The sequence below is a fragment of the Rattus norvegicus genome, chromosome 8, assembly GCF_021556685.1.
Source record: "Rattus norvegicus strain SHRSP/BbbUtx chromosome 8, alternate assembly SHRSP_T2T, whole genome shotgun sequence".
NCBI classification, from domain to species: Eukaryota; Metazoa; Chordata; class Mammalia; order Rodentia; family Muridae; genus Rattus; species Rattus norvegicus.
The window spans coordinates 88,506,067-88,521,043 of NC_141541.1; the positions used below are offsets into that span (position 1 = coordinate 88,506,067).

Consider the following 14,977-nt stretch of genomic DNA (forward strand, 5'->3'; position numbering starts at 1 on the left):
TTAAGCCATGGATGATGTCACTTTTTCCTTGGCATTAGAATGCCTACATTTGCTTTCCGCTGGTTTTTTATTCAGCACTGTTTCTGCTGAGCTTTTAAAGGGCCCCTCAGCAGCGCTATCCTACAACTCTACGATTTCAACCAATTGCACACTAGGAGAGAGCATAACTCTGATCCTAGTGGTTCAAAGTTATTGTCTAGGAGATGGCTGCTGGGGGTGGTTTGAGCTAGCCACAATTTTTAGAATACACACCAACACACACAAATAAATCAAACTCTCTTTTTAAGATTCCACAGTTCATTTCCATTTTATTTCATGTTCAAATTGTTTCCTGAGGTCATATTAGGGGCTTTTGTTTTTCCAAAAGTTTAGAGACCCTGTGATAGCTCTGAAAGTATTCTTTTCTTATAACCCATATATCAAACTCATGGCTTGATAGTGCAAAATGACAACTGTTAAACTCTGTCCTATTTCAAAATATTTTTTTTTTGGAAAAAAAAATCACAGAACTGAGTCTATTAAAGTTGGCTTACAATTAGGAAAATTGGGAGCCAGCCTTTGGGAGCATATGTAATGTGGTCCTCAAATCTCTCCGGTGACGATATTGAGGGCTTCACAACTCGTGAGCTACCTTGAATGGGGCCACATGCTAGAAGTAAAACTGAACTGGACCAACATCTTCAACAGAACATTCAGCAAACAGAAATTCTGCTAATTAATTCTATTCCCCTGCATTGAAACAGATGCACAAAATGGGAGGGGGGTGCATGGCTATTAAATGGTTATTTTATAAACAAGATATTTAAAACTTAAATTAGTAGTACAAGGAAAGGGTTGGCACAGAGGAAGGTTTGTTTCCACTGCAGCAGTAGCATCCTTACAACATACCCCCTTAGCCACTGCCCTCAGCCCTTCCCCCCTCCAAGAGAGGCAGTGCTGCTGGCTGCAGATTTCTTCAGCTCTATTTTCATAGACTGAGTCTCAGCTCGAGGCTGGAATTTGGTCAGATTTCCTGCTCCTGAGGCTGCCACTACTGGCTTTCCAGCTTTCATACCTTTTGACATAGGAATGCGGGTGGGGGTAGGCCGCTGAGATGACCCATCTTGTCCTGACTGGAAGAGAAAACACAGACAAAAGGGATACGTTGGTGAGTTTGCCCAGTTTTGCCTTAAACCTGTTTATTAGCGTAATTCCTGCCACGAAGGGGGATTCACAACAACCCACGCCAGGGAAAAGGACTGAGAAAGCTGGAGTCTGCACCTAACCGCTCCTACCCTTTCTGTGTTCTTGAAACATCTATGCTGAGTTTCCCTCTCAAACCTTAGTTCCCATCCTCTACCCTGACAGAGGATAACCTCAAGGCCTAGATGTGCCACTGCCTTCCATTCTGCCCTTTCAAAGGAAGTGGCTCTATTCACCTGTTAATGACATCAGACTTCTGTTTTAATTGGCACCCTGACTACGCCCACCCTCTTACAGTGTTTCTTGCAGTGCACTGCTTTGGTCTCCGTATGAGTCTCACTGATGCTTCCAAGCTCTAATGACACCTTTGTTTCTCTTGATGGTTCCTTCGACCCTGCCTGCCTTCTAGATGGGTCGTCATGCCCTAGTCTCGGCCCTTTTATTGAAGTTCCCACAGTTTACCCTGAGAATACCCTTGCTTGTATTCCATGCATCCAAGCCCCAAAGTCCTTAGCCACCAGTCCCTTCTGAAGTCCAGATCTGAAGCTACTCAAGGGACATGGACAGCATCTCCCAGGCATTTCACAGGTGTCACTTTGCTTACTGTCATGTCCAGCAAATCTTACATTTCTCGCCCTACTTACATAGCAAAGACTGGAACCCCCAAGCCACCGCCTGCATGCATTCTGTTGTGAAATCTTTTAATTTCTGCCTTCCCACTCTTCCTTTCGAGGTATGTTCCTACTACGTAGTCTAAGCTGGGCTGAAACCTGCAACCCTCTTGCCCATTTCCTGAGTGCTAGAATTCCTAGCCTATACCACCACACCTGGTTTTCAGTTCTGTTTTCAGTATGTCCCTGTTTACAGTGTCATATGCACTTCACAAGATGTTGTTAAATAAAATACAGATTTCTTTAGACATATAGAGTCATGTTTTGTTGAAAAGATTCTAATATGAAAATCTTGTGGTCTTAATTTTTGTAATGAAGAATGGCTGTGGCCGTGCCTTTACACTATAGAAACACACCTGGAAGCAGTTTTAACTCTGCTATTGGACTGTTTGTTTGTTTGTTTTTAAATATTTTGAACATTAAAAAAATCACATTTTAAACCTTATGGTTATTCTGTAGCACCATTTTCAGAGATTCTTTGTAAATATGTTATGGAGTCTCCATAAATAAATGAAATGCTTCCTTAAAATTGGCTCAATTTGTCAAAATGAGAATTTTCATTTCTAGGTAAGAGCCTTATTATTTCTGTATAGGTACCCTTCCGGGAAACATCGGGTTACAGGCAGAGGCAGGGGTTTCCTTTCTGTGCAGGAGCTGGCTAGTCTCTCCAGCCCCCCCACCCCCACCCCCCACCCCCGCTTGTGCTTTTCTCTGGGTCCTGCTGTACTCACCACTGATTGGGTTCCTCGTGTGGATGACGTTGTGACCGGGGTTATAGTTATAGTGCTGGTCACTTTGCTAGCACCGGGTCTTGAAGAGAGGTGGTTCCTGGGAGAGCGAAGGACTGTGCCTGTAGAAACCTCCTTCTCCGCTGTCACGTTGACAGGCCGGACGGTGATAACTGGGCTCACGCCTTCAGCGGCAGGCCCAGGAGATCGCTTAAACTGAGAACCCAGGTGAATGTGAATTTTATTGTCTTCCGTGGTGATGATATTAGCATTGGAGTTGTACTTCCGCACGGGGGCTGGAACAGTTTGTTTTTCCGGGGTGACTTTGAGGATAGTCCTTCCCATAGGCACTTCCTGAGATTCAGGAGAGACAGCGATTTCAGTGGGAGCTGCAGATGTTGACACCGTCATGATTTGGATGGGGGATGCAGGCCTGTCGGCAAAGGCGCTCCTTCCACCTTCCGGGCTCTTCTCTCTGGAAATAGTAGTAATCGTGACAGGGGACATGGCTCGTTCTGGGCCGAGAGTAGGATCTGCACTTTTGGGCTTTTGCGACATGACATTGGGTGATGGAATAATGGTTATTCTTGGTTTCTGGTTGCCTAAGGTAGGAATGACGGTGGTACTAGAGAAAAACTCTTCAGATGTGGGGCTTGTGATCTCCAGGGTGGCAGTGCTGTTCTCATGATCTGGTGTCACACGGATGTGTAGGGGCTGGCCCTGCTTTGGTGCTAGGACCAGCTCCCCGGGGTGCCCTGCACCCTGGTTTGGCCTGGGCCCTTTCTCCTGCGGAGTGGAAGGACCGTTTTCTCTTTTTCTCATCCAAGGAATCCAAGACTTCCTCATGGTGAGCTCATTCGCTGCTGGGGGATACCTGTCGAGGACCGAGGACCGTTCCATGGGTTTCTTCAGGCCTACCTGTCGAAGATTACTCATGATGTGATTTTCCTCCTGGAAGGATTTGCGAATGAACACAGCCGGGGTCTCCTCCTCCGCAGCATCCCCGCACACCGCCTCGGTCTGCACCCCAGTGGAGGCCACAGGCACGTCCACCATCCTTCGGCCGTTCCCACTCGGCCTGAGAGCTCGGCTGTAGCGCTTGGAAAGCTCTAGCTCCTTGGTCAGATTGAGGACCTCCCTCCCCATGTTCTTGTTCTTAGTTTCTTCTTCCATAAATCTTTGCTGAAGGACCGAATAGTCGACTTGGAGCTGAGACAGCTGGTCTTCCTTGTTCATCAGCTCGTGGATCTTCTCCTTGAGAGCCTGCACCTCGGCCTGTAAATCACGACTTTTAGCCTCCTCCAGCCGAAACCTGTGTCGCAGTTCGGCTTCCTGGCTCACGGCCTCCCCTTTCTCTATGGCTTTGTGCTTGGCCATTTGGTGTTTGATTTCCTCGAGCTGCTGGGAGAGGAAGTTTGCCTTATCCTGCTCGGTTCTGAACTTCTGCTCCAACTGGTCATATTCGTCCTCGGTCTTCATCAAGTCCCCCTCCACCACCTCCAACTGCTGGAGCCGTTTCTTCAGTCTCTCGATTTCAAGCGTTAGTTCTCTGATCTTATTGTCTTCCGGGCAGGTGAACTCAGACCCCTTGCACGACCTACCTCGGTTTATTTCCCTTTCTACCTCCTCTATGCCATCAAGCCGCTTCTTTAGTAAGTCTACACTGCAGCTCAGTTCACAGGACCTTTCTTCTTCGCTCCTCAGTTTACCCATCAGCTCATCCCTCTCCTTTGTCAGACTGTACTCCTTTTCCTCCATTTCAGATTTGAGTTTTAAAAGCTTCTTGCTTTCCTCGATTAGCTTTTCCGTCACATCCATGACTTTTCCCTGCTCCACCTTAAAGTTTTTATTCAACCCATCCACTTTCCTCTCTTCTTGCTTTATTTTCTCCATCATATTTTTCCTCTCATCCACCAGCATCACAGTGAAGGACTTCAGCTTTGTAAGGTCATCTTTGAGGCTTAACTCGGCCTTCTCCAGTCTACTCTCGGAGCATTCGAGTTCTTTAACTCGACTCTTGACCACCTCCAGCTCGTTCAGCAGGTCTTTGGTTAGGTTCTTCTCCTTCTCCAGGTTCAGATGGAGCTGGGTGCATTCCGACTTACTCCGGCTGAACGCTTCCTCCAGCTTCTCCAGCTCAGACATCCTCTTCTGCAGCTTCTCCACTTCTAGTCTAAGTTCCTTGCTGTGGTGTTCTTCCTCTTGGAGCTTCTTCTTCAGCTCCCGGCACTGGGCCTCGGTCTTCGTGATCTCTTCATCCTTGCCCTCCATCTCAAGCACGCGCTTGCGCAGACTCTCCACTTCCGCCATGAGACTGGAGTTTCCACATTCCCCTTTGGCAATTTTCTCTCTCAGCTCCTGGAGCTCTTCCTCTGCCTTCTGAAGGCTTTTATTGGTCTCTTCCAGCTCCTCAATCCTTTGCGATAAGCCAACCAGTTTGAGTCGAAGTTGCCGGTTGTGAGATTCTTGATTCGCCAATTTGGCGTTCATCTCTTCGTGCTCCTGGGAAAACCTCGAGGCCTTGTGTTCGAAGTCCACTTCTAACTTGAGCAGCTTCTGGCGGTCTTCCTTGGATTTGTAAGTGACCGCTTTGAGTTTTTCTTCCTCCTCCCTCAGCTTCTGAGTGAGGTCCTGGACTTTCTGACTCTGCAGGCCCAGTTGCTCGATGTGCATCTGCCTCTCGTCCACCAACATGAGGGCGAAGGACTTGAGCTTCACAAGCTCATCTCGAAGTTTGTTGAGCCGCTTAGCGTTTTCCTTTTCTTTGCGGGCTTGGTAAGCTTTTTCTTGTTCAAGGAGCTTTTTCAACCTAAGAAACAAAATGCCAGCTCCATGTTAGGAGAGTAATCATCAAATACAATCAGCAAATACAGCCTTAGATAGCCAAAATGCTGCACCGTGGTCCCTCTTAAGCTTCAGAAAAGTATGGCTCACCCGTGGCTATCGGCAAAACTAATGAGAAGTCAGGATAGCAGTTCCCCTTGGGGAGGGGCAGTGACTAGTAGGGGACATGAGACGGGTTCAGAGGGCGCTTGTTTCTGTTTTATGAATTTATGAAATCATCAATTTAAAAAAGAAATCTTAATGATGACCACCCCCCCCCACACACACACAAAAACCATGTGGCAGCTACAGGAATTATATTTTGTAGGTATGAAGTATGCTTTCTCCATGTTGTTTATGTATAGCCTCAGAAAGGAAGAGAGATTCATCTTTCTTGTTTTGGTCATTTAACATAGCAATTCTTCAAACTTTGTATGTCTGCATGTGTGTCTGTGTATGTAGACACGTGTGCACAGAGACATCAGACTCCTCAGAGCTGTAGTTAGCAAACATTTGTTAGGTACCCAGCTTGTGGTATGGGTGTTGGGATCTGAACTTCAGTCTTTATGGCTGCACAAAAAAATGCTCTAAATCGCCAAACCATCATCAGGTCTTAACATGTTAATGGTTATCTCTGAACACCCATAAATCAGAGTTAAAATTAAAATCAGTCACCATCAATCAACGTAAGAATACACTTCAGAAACTATTATGTTAATTAAGAGGTGCAGGTTACAAAAGCCACTATCATGTGTTTAAGTACATTTTATTCTTTCAGTATATTTTACGGCCTTATTCTTTAGAAGGGTTTGTTTCATGCTTATGACAAGGCCAACCGTTAACCAAGTGCATAGAAATGTCTCTCATTGCCTTGTACAATGAATGTTTGGGCATATTTATAAAAATCACTTAAAATCGATTGTCATAGGATTATTATAGAAATTGTTATGGTGATGTCTAAGAGGGTTTTTTTTATGGAATTTATCGAATATATTGTTCTGTTTAAAACAAAAAAGAAAAGCTTGCTTTTAAATCCCACAGAGTGCCATGAGTGATCCTGTAGCAGCGTCACTGAATGTCTCTTGGCATGAGTAGAAGGGCATTTAAGACCATTTGCTCTTATTGGGCTAACAGAATGATTCAATTATGATTAAAAAAAAAAAAAAAGAAACCTGCTTGGTGACCTAACACATAAGCAGGGGAAGAAGGGGAACCCAGAATGGAGAAAGATGAAGAAAGGGACATTGACATTTCCCGATGCAGCTGGGACAGTGGTGCAGAAGAATACTTCTAGGGACATAATGTTTGAGGTTCTAGAGACCTGCTACATCTTAATACATTTCAAGAAGTTCTACCTTTGGCAACAGTTAACACAGAAAGGTATTCCTGTATTTTTTTTTATTTCACTTAATTCTCATTTTGAATGTGATCATACCATTTTTATAAATAAGAGAAACTGTTGAACTTAATTGAAGACACATAATTGGGATGGGCTGGTTGGGATTTGAATTAGATCTGTTTTTAAGCAAACATTGTATTTTGGTAGCAATACTATCCCTTAAAGAGATCCTGACTGGACACATCAAATTTACAAGACTCGGTTTAGGTTAACTTTAACCTGAACGGGTCAACCAATCTCTCCTGCCATTGTCAAGACTCCCTTTGAATTGTTTTCTTCGCCCAATGCTTAAGCTCATACCTTGCATTTGTGTCAATGAAAAAATGACCCCAATCACTAATAAAAAGTCAGGTCAATGCACAAGGCCTGCCAAATGCTCTCAGGACCTCCCTCCTGCTGTCAGCCATCCATTCACTAGCACCGACACTGTCATTCAATTAGCTGCTGTATCCACTGGAGTTCATTCTTTGTCTCCTCTGAGCTCACGCTCTTCCCCTAATGAATATTCCTCACGTCAATCTTTTCAGATATTTAGGCCCAAAACTTAAAGGCACTTTGTATTTTTCTCTCTCTCTTCTATCCCCACACTCATTTTCTTGGTAAGTCTTATCATTTCCATCTTCAAAATAGGTTCCAAACCCAATTACTGCCCATGGATTGCTGCAAATCCCTCTGATCTGACTCCAGGTGCCCACTCCTGCCCACCTTTGATCTCTTCTATTTCCAGAAATCTGGGTGATTTAAAAGAAGGAGTCAGGAGAGAGAGAGAGAGAGAGAGAGAGAGAGAGAGAGAGAGAGAGAGAGAGAGAACACAAGCTAGGTTTTACCACTCGGGAGAAATAAGAGAAAAAAGTGGAAACAAGATCAATTTTTTAATGTTTGATATAGATGATATAGATACAGATAAATATAGATGATTTAGGTAAATATAGATGATACAGCTATAGATACACAGATATTTGTGTGTGTGTGTGTGTGTGTGTGTGTGTGTAAGAGAGAGAGAGAGAGAGAGAGAGAGAGATCACCTAACAGTCTCCTTTCATTTAAAGCTTTTTGTTTTCCTTCATGGCAGTAGTCCAGTTGATAAAAGGCTCAATGATAACATACCATTATTAATATATATTAATATATAATGACATGGCACACGTCTACAATCCATGTTGAAGTAATGGATGGGGGGTAACTCTTATCAGTGTCCCTCAGAAGGGAACCTGCCAGGCACAGTGTACATTTATCATCTATGAAATATTCTCACTGCGAAAGTAGAGCCTGGATTGCATCACACCCCTCTAACTAATTAGTAGGTAATCAGAAAGATCAGAGCAAGAAACTGCTAAATGACATCACAATGACAAACCCAAGCCATGGGCAGTTTATGCAATAAGGAACCTAGATTCTTCAACAGATAAATTTTAATGTAAAAAACATGAGAATCATGTACACACTAAAATAAAATTAAAAGCATCAAAACCATCAATGTTATCTATAGACTCTAATAAATTTAGGAGATATACCAATATACCCTTTCAGGTTCATATTTAAACTTCATTTCAATGAGACAATTAGGAAATTTGTGTTGTCCAGGGACTAGCAAATTTGAGATTTGACTGTAGATTTTAAATAATATTTAAAAAACATTATCTTTTAGCAATACATATTGAAGTATTGATGAATGAAGACTGAAATGAATGTGAGATTCATATCAACACATTCTGACAGGAGGAGTGGCTAGAAGCAGGATGGTGGGGAACAACTCAGTGTGGAAGCTAAGCAACGGTGCCCAGGGGTTCGGGACACGAATCACCTTATCTTTGAAACTGCTTGAAACTTTCCGTATGAAAGTTTTTAATTCTCCTTTGAATTTTTAACTACTCCTTGTTTCCCCAAGTTTCACTTCCCTTCATTACTGATATTTCAACCATCCTTAGCGCATCACGGTATTCTGTTGTCTGTGGTTATCATTCTTCTATTAATTTTTTAAATTTTTTATTTTTTTTAAATTTACTTATTTATTATTTATATCAGTACATTGCAGCTGTCATGACACACCAGAAGAGGGCACCAGATCCCATTACAGATGGTTGGGAGCCACCATGTGGTTGCTGGGATTTGAACTCAGGACCTCTAGAAGAGCAGTCAGTGCTCTTAACCACTGAGCCATCTCTCCAGCCCTCTTTTATTAATTTTTATTTGATATAGTCTAACTTAGGTTCTAAAAATATTCTTTATTTTAGTCCACACGTATTTGTGAATTTATCTTTTTTCCTTTTAAAAAAAAAGAGATTTATTTATTTTATTTGTATGAGTACACTCTGGCTATCTTCAGACACACCAGCAAAGGGCATCGGGTCCCATTACAGATGGTTTTGAACCACTATGTGGTTGCTGGGAATTGAACTCAAGACCTCAGTGCTCTTGACCACTGAGCCATCTCTCCAGCCACCCCACCCCTCTTTCTTTCTTTCTTTCTTTCTTTCTTTCTTTCTTTCTTTCTTTCTTTCTTTCTTCCCTTCTTTCTTTCTTTCTTTCTTTCTTTCTTTCTTTCTTTCTTTTTTAACAAAGGATATATTCTTTCAAAGAATAGTGGAGAGGTGATGACCAACATCCATTTTTGAAGCAATAATGAGTCTGTTTTGCTTCTGATGTAGGGACCTGTATCTGTCCTCACTTTTCCTTGAAAACATATGATGAAAGATTTTGTGGGTCTTTTCCCTCAACAACCTTGATGCTTCCACTTTTCAACCGTTTTCCCAAACACCAATTGTCTCCTGGCATTCGTCTCTTACCAGCTTCCCCATTGTGAACTGACAATGTTACTGAAATCACCCTGGGCTTCTTCTCCAGCACATCATCCTAATTCCCCCTCCTCTCAGCTTGATATTTTTGTACACCGCCCCCTACTCTCTGCTCTCTTGTTACGCCTCTCTCTTCAAAGGAGACAGCAGGTTCAAACTAGCAAGGGCGTGATAGTAATTAAAGATGAATGAACGTCAAAAGAGCCAAGCTTGCATGCAATTTGAAGACTTTAATCACAATGCATTCTTTCCCCCAACTAGAGAGTAGTCCAGAGGTAAGCCGCTTGTTCACACGATGAGGCATGGCTTTATCACATGACGGAGGAAGGAGAGCCTCTTTTTAATAACTTACCCTTGTTCTTCGAGTCAGTGACTAATATAATTATCCAGAAATAACCTTATATCCTCAGTGTGCTGCACGGGAGTGGGATGGGACATGGTTTTTCAGAGCTGGATCCTGCATTCATCTGCAGCGCTGACATTTTCTCCATCGTGGATTTGTGTTTCTAAAATATAGTACATCTCGATTCTGGGTACTCTGGCAACTTCTTGAAGTTTACACGAACGTGAGCATCCCACTTGCCTCTCCCTAGACCTGGCTCTGACAATTGTGAACTATAGAGCCATTTTGGATACATAAAGAAATGGCGTGTCTTTCATAATAGGACACAAGCTTTTGGTCTTTATAAGTCTATTAAAATTAAATCCCTCATTTATTATGTGTATGTGTGTGTGGTAGGTGGGGTGCAGGCGCAGCATGCAATGAAGGACAGAGGACAATATGGGATTGGTTCTCTCTTGCCACCATGTAGGTCACAAGGATTGAATTCAAGTCATCAGGCAGCAAGTAGCTTTACCAGCTGGCCCTGTCCCACCAGCTCATGTCTTTGGGTTTGTTTTGTCTTCCCTTGTTAGTGAGGATGTATTTATGACACCATTATATACTTTTCCTTTTCCCCTTCATGTGAAGACCACTACAATTTTAAACCATCCTCTCTAAATCTTTGACCCTAGGCCACAGTAAAGAGCCAAAGAATTTAGTGACACAAAACTGAAAGAGAAGAAAAATTTAAAGCCGACTTCTTGCTGGCAACTTTTGTGAGTTTCTCTTACTTCGTTATGTTTTAGACAGCCTGTAGTCGGTCATAATTTTATATTGTAAAACCACGGCCTCTAAACTGAAAAATAACGAGCAATGTTATTATGCATAATTTGATGGTATAAACCAAGTAATTTAAATAATGATCCACAGATCACAGGCAGAGCACCTTGAAATTCCACTCCATTGAGGAGTTATATGTAATTCTGCCCTAGAAGAGACATATAAATACTGTGTCTAAAGGTTTAGTCACTAATTGCTTTTAAAAAGCATGCGATGAATAGTGTTAGTTGTCAACTACATTACATCTAGAACTAACTATAACCCCAAAATGGAGAGGCACACCTGTAAGGGACCTTTGCTTAATTTGAAGTAAGATGATCCAGATTTTGAACGGGAAGATATACCTTTAATCCAGAGCCTTCAAGCTGGGAAAACCCACCTCTAATCTGGGCCTCACTTTGTGCTGGAAATCTATATATGGACATGGAAGAAAGAAGCTTTAACTCTTTGCACAGAGAGACAGAGAAACAGAGACAGAGACAGATACAGACAGGCAGACAGACAGATAGAGGAGAGAGATTTATTCTCTAAGTTCTGTTACTCTAGGAACCCTGACTAGTTAATACAAAGAATCTGCATTTTGGATCCTCTGTGAGTCAGGCAAACAGCTCACAACAAACTAAACTGATTGGTAAGTTAAGCCCATAGTAATTTATGTTTAAAATGTACAGCAACTTAAACACACACACACCACATGCACACACACACACACACACACACACACACAAACACACACCACATGCATATACACACCTACACACAAACACACACACACCACATGCACACCCCCCCACACACAAACACACACACCACATGCACACACCACACGCACACACTCTTGCACAGATAATAGCAAATTATCCTCCATAAAGATTATAGGATTCATTACTTGCTATAAGCACACTGCCTATATTTACACACCAGTGTAAAACATAAATTTATTCTAAATCAACAAGGATAGTTGAATGCCCTCTACCTAACATCACACAGTGGACTATGTTCTACTAATAATTTTTCAAGTCATTTTTAAGGAACAGGGAAAGTGTTGTTACACTGTAAGTATAGCCTAGCAAGAGACAGCCCAGGATGGAAAAATGGACAGTGAACGTCCTTACTTACACTTTTGTCATTGCTCCTGATACTCTCCTCCTGCTGTCAGAGGTATAAACCGTAGGGTATCTCTGTGAGAACCAGAATAAGGTCCCCCTCCTGGCTAACTAGTCCCAGTGTACAATGTCTGGATTGACTCGTTGCCTAAGTTCATCATACCCAATTGAGATGCTCCATCCAGGGGATGTTGGCAATTCTGCTAGGTTCCGCCCAACAGCTACCTAGTAACCGCTGGCATCTGTGCCTGCCATGTGCTCGCCAATTAGGCTTATAAGAAGGACCGCTTGGCTACCCAAACCCGTTCTTTCTGTCTCTTTTTCTCTCCTCTTTCTTCCCCACATGTTCTAGGCCAGCCTCTTCCTCTCTCTTTCTGCCCTTTTCTGCCCCCCTTCTTTCTCTGCCTCTACCCTTTTCCAGGTTCTCTTCTTTTCCCACCAGTAAATCTTCTTCATACTAAGTCTGATGTGGCTTAGTTGTTCAGGGGGACACCTTGGCTAGGCCCACTGAGGTACTCCTGCTGCATTACACTGGGTTTTACAAAACACAACAGGGGACACACGTGCTTCACAACCACAGAACACTCTCCCCTTCCATGTAAGCACCGCGAGAGGTTTCCTCAGGGTTGCCAGCAACAGTAAAGGCTATGAAGACGCACAGAAGTGTCCAGCTTCTGACGTCACATGGATCCTCCTGTCGGTGTGGGCCCTCTCTCCCAAGGGATTTGCTATGGTCATACAGAATATGAGGGTGGATGGGGACTTCCCAGGAATAATCAGACAAATGAAAGCAAGTATCAAAAGTATCCGTGATCTCATTTTACTGGGCACATGCATGTATAGAGTAAAGCGCAAGAGTCAGTGTTTTTAACTTACTCATCTGGGGAGCTCCCCAAATACAGACATTGTAAAGCTTTTCATTAAGGTATAGTCATCAGATTTGTTATGGGTAAATTCATTTTCATATGATTTGTTTAAAATAAAAGACGTAAATTAAATAGCAAATTTAGCAAATGCATAAAATCATTCATAGTAATGCATGTCTTAACTCAGAGGAGCAATCCTTCCCCCTCTTTGGAATGATAAACATTCTTAAAAATATGCTTATGTGAAGATTTATTAAATATTTTTATAAGTATGATAAGATTTGCTCAATCATTATTTAAGCCATTCTTGGGACTTTAAAACCAACAAGAGGAGGAAAAAAAAATCTAAAAATCAGATCTTTTAGCCCAGAGACAAAAATATATTAACAATGTAGTTTCACAAATTAAATCTGACAGTGTAGACCATGCCATACATCCTTATGTTCAAACTTCTTCCAAACAAGTCATGTGAATCTGAAATAAGACTGAAAACTAGACTCTTCTGAAACACGGCACCGTCCAGCACCGCTGACCACTAACTATAAACTGATTCTCTTGATACGCTTTGCTGCACTCAATGTTCCTCAACATTAAAAAAAAAAAAACTGCTAAAGCTGAATGTTTTTCCACGATCGTTTAATGCAGTCCGTACTTCACCCCCAGACCCACTTAAAACCAAACCTCTTTGCTTAAGTATCTGATATCGTTGCTCCACTCAAGTGTTTCAGAACAAACAAGGCTTTTCTTAGAGCCCTGCATCCCAATCACTGCCAACTTTTACAAGATTCCACATTGCAGGGGGGAAGATCTGCAGCACGTGCACACAAATAGAACAGCAAAAATGCCGAGAGCAACTTCATTAGCATCGTTTGTCTTGATTTTGCTTATCAAGAATTATAAATCAGGAACTATACACACTGCGTAGGAAGGCTTCCTGTTAGAAGCACTCAGACATTCAGAGCACATCAGTTAAACTAATGGTAAAAGATAAAGTTTTCAGCTCTGACACAAACAGCCCGTGGTTTCTGCAGAATGAGATTTCACCCCCACCTCCTCCGTCAGAAAAAAAAAAATCAGTATTCATCCTACCACAGCAAGGTGCATCCTGGCTGGTTTCAGTCAAAGGTTCTGAAGCATCAGGGACAATCACATTAAGCGGGGTTTTCGAGGGTTGTCACCATCCACATGAGGAGAACCTGTAGCCGTGTTCTGAAAGCCTGTGGTCCCTACAGTCCTTGTCAGTTAGTCAAGACACTACACATGTCCAAATCCAGCCTCTTGGAATTCAGAGGCTCTGTAGTAACTAAAGAAAAAGAGTTCACTGCCAAGGAAGCCTCATGACGAATGAAAAGCCATGGACTGAAGTACCAGTGCTTAAATCACAGCAGATCTCCGCTTCCTTACCTTTTGTTTCTAGGTCTTTTTTTTTTTTTAAATAAGGAGGTACTGAAGTTTGTTCAACAGCAGCAGGCTCTGCTCAACCTCTTACTTCACAGGGGATTAACAGGCACATTCCGGCCCTGTCGTCGGAACAAAGCAAGGTGGATGTCGCGGAAAGCAGCTTGGGACCACAAAGTGATGATGTCATCCTCCCCTTAGACGGTTCATTGTTGTGTAGATTTACTGAGGGGCTGTGAGAAGAAAGGGTGGAGCTGCCCTGGGCTGGAAAGGCAGGCCCCTCTCTGGAAGCTAAGGATAGCACGAGTATGAGCGAGGGAATGGCAAAGTCCTCTTCAGTTTACGAGTGATTTCTGTCTTCAGGAAAAGATGATTTGTATGTATGTGTCTATATACACATCTGGATGTGCGGACACAGATGTTTAAAGTATGTGCATATGTGTGCACGTGTATTGTGGAGACCCAGAGTTGACTTCCTTAATTACTCTCCACTTAATATACTGAGGCAGCGTCTTTCTCTGAATGTGGAGCTCAACCTTTCGGCTAGTCTATGTAGTCATCTCGCTGTGGGATCTTGTCTCCACCCACTGTGTACAGTCTAGCTACTATACCGGCCTGGCTTTGATGTGAGTTCTGGGGGTCCTAACTCTGGTCCTTGTTAGGTCTCAAACCCAGACAAAAGGCTAAGAGGCCTCTTAACATATCAAAGTGGGTGCTGGCCACCAGGTTTTCCCAGCATGGCTCAGTCCTGACTTTTTACAGGGTCCTCCTGGCTAGCATACCCTACCTGCTACCCTGAATTCTCCAGTCCAGGAATTGGGCTGGGCTGCCCTTCCTCAAGCTACTC

The 14,977-nt window shown here is 42.9% G+C and overlaps 1 protein-coding gene across 7 annotated transcripts in view; it reads right to left on the reverse strand.

Annotated features, from left to right (window-relative positions):
* Positions 1-14,977, reverse strand: part of Filip1 (filamin A interacting protein 1) — a 161,033-nt gene that overhangs the window by 13,884 nt on the left and 132,172 nt on the right. For 4 of the 7 annotated variants that reach the window (XM_087560480.1, NM_145682.2, XM_087560478.1 and 1 more), the window contains 2 exon segments: positions 2,585-5,390; positions 280-1,112 (listed from right to left, as the gene is read on the reverse strand). In XM_087560480.1, coding sequence (XP_087416606.1) covers positions 906-1,112; positions 2,585-5,390 — 3,013 coding nt within the window. In that variant the 3' untranslated portion in view covers positions 280-905. 7 annotated transcript variants of the gene reach the window in all.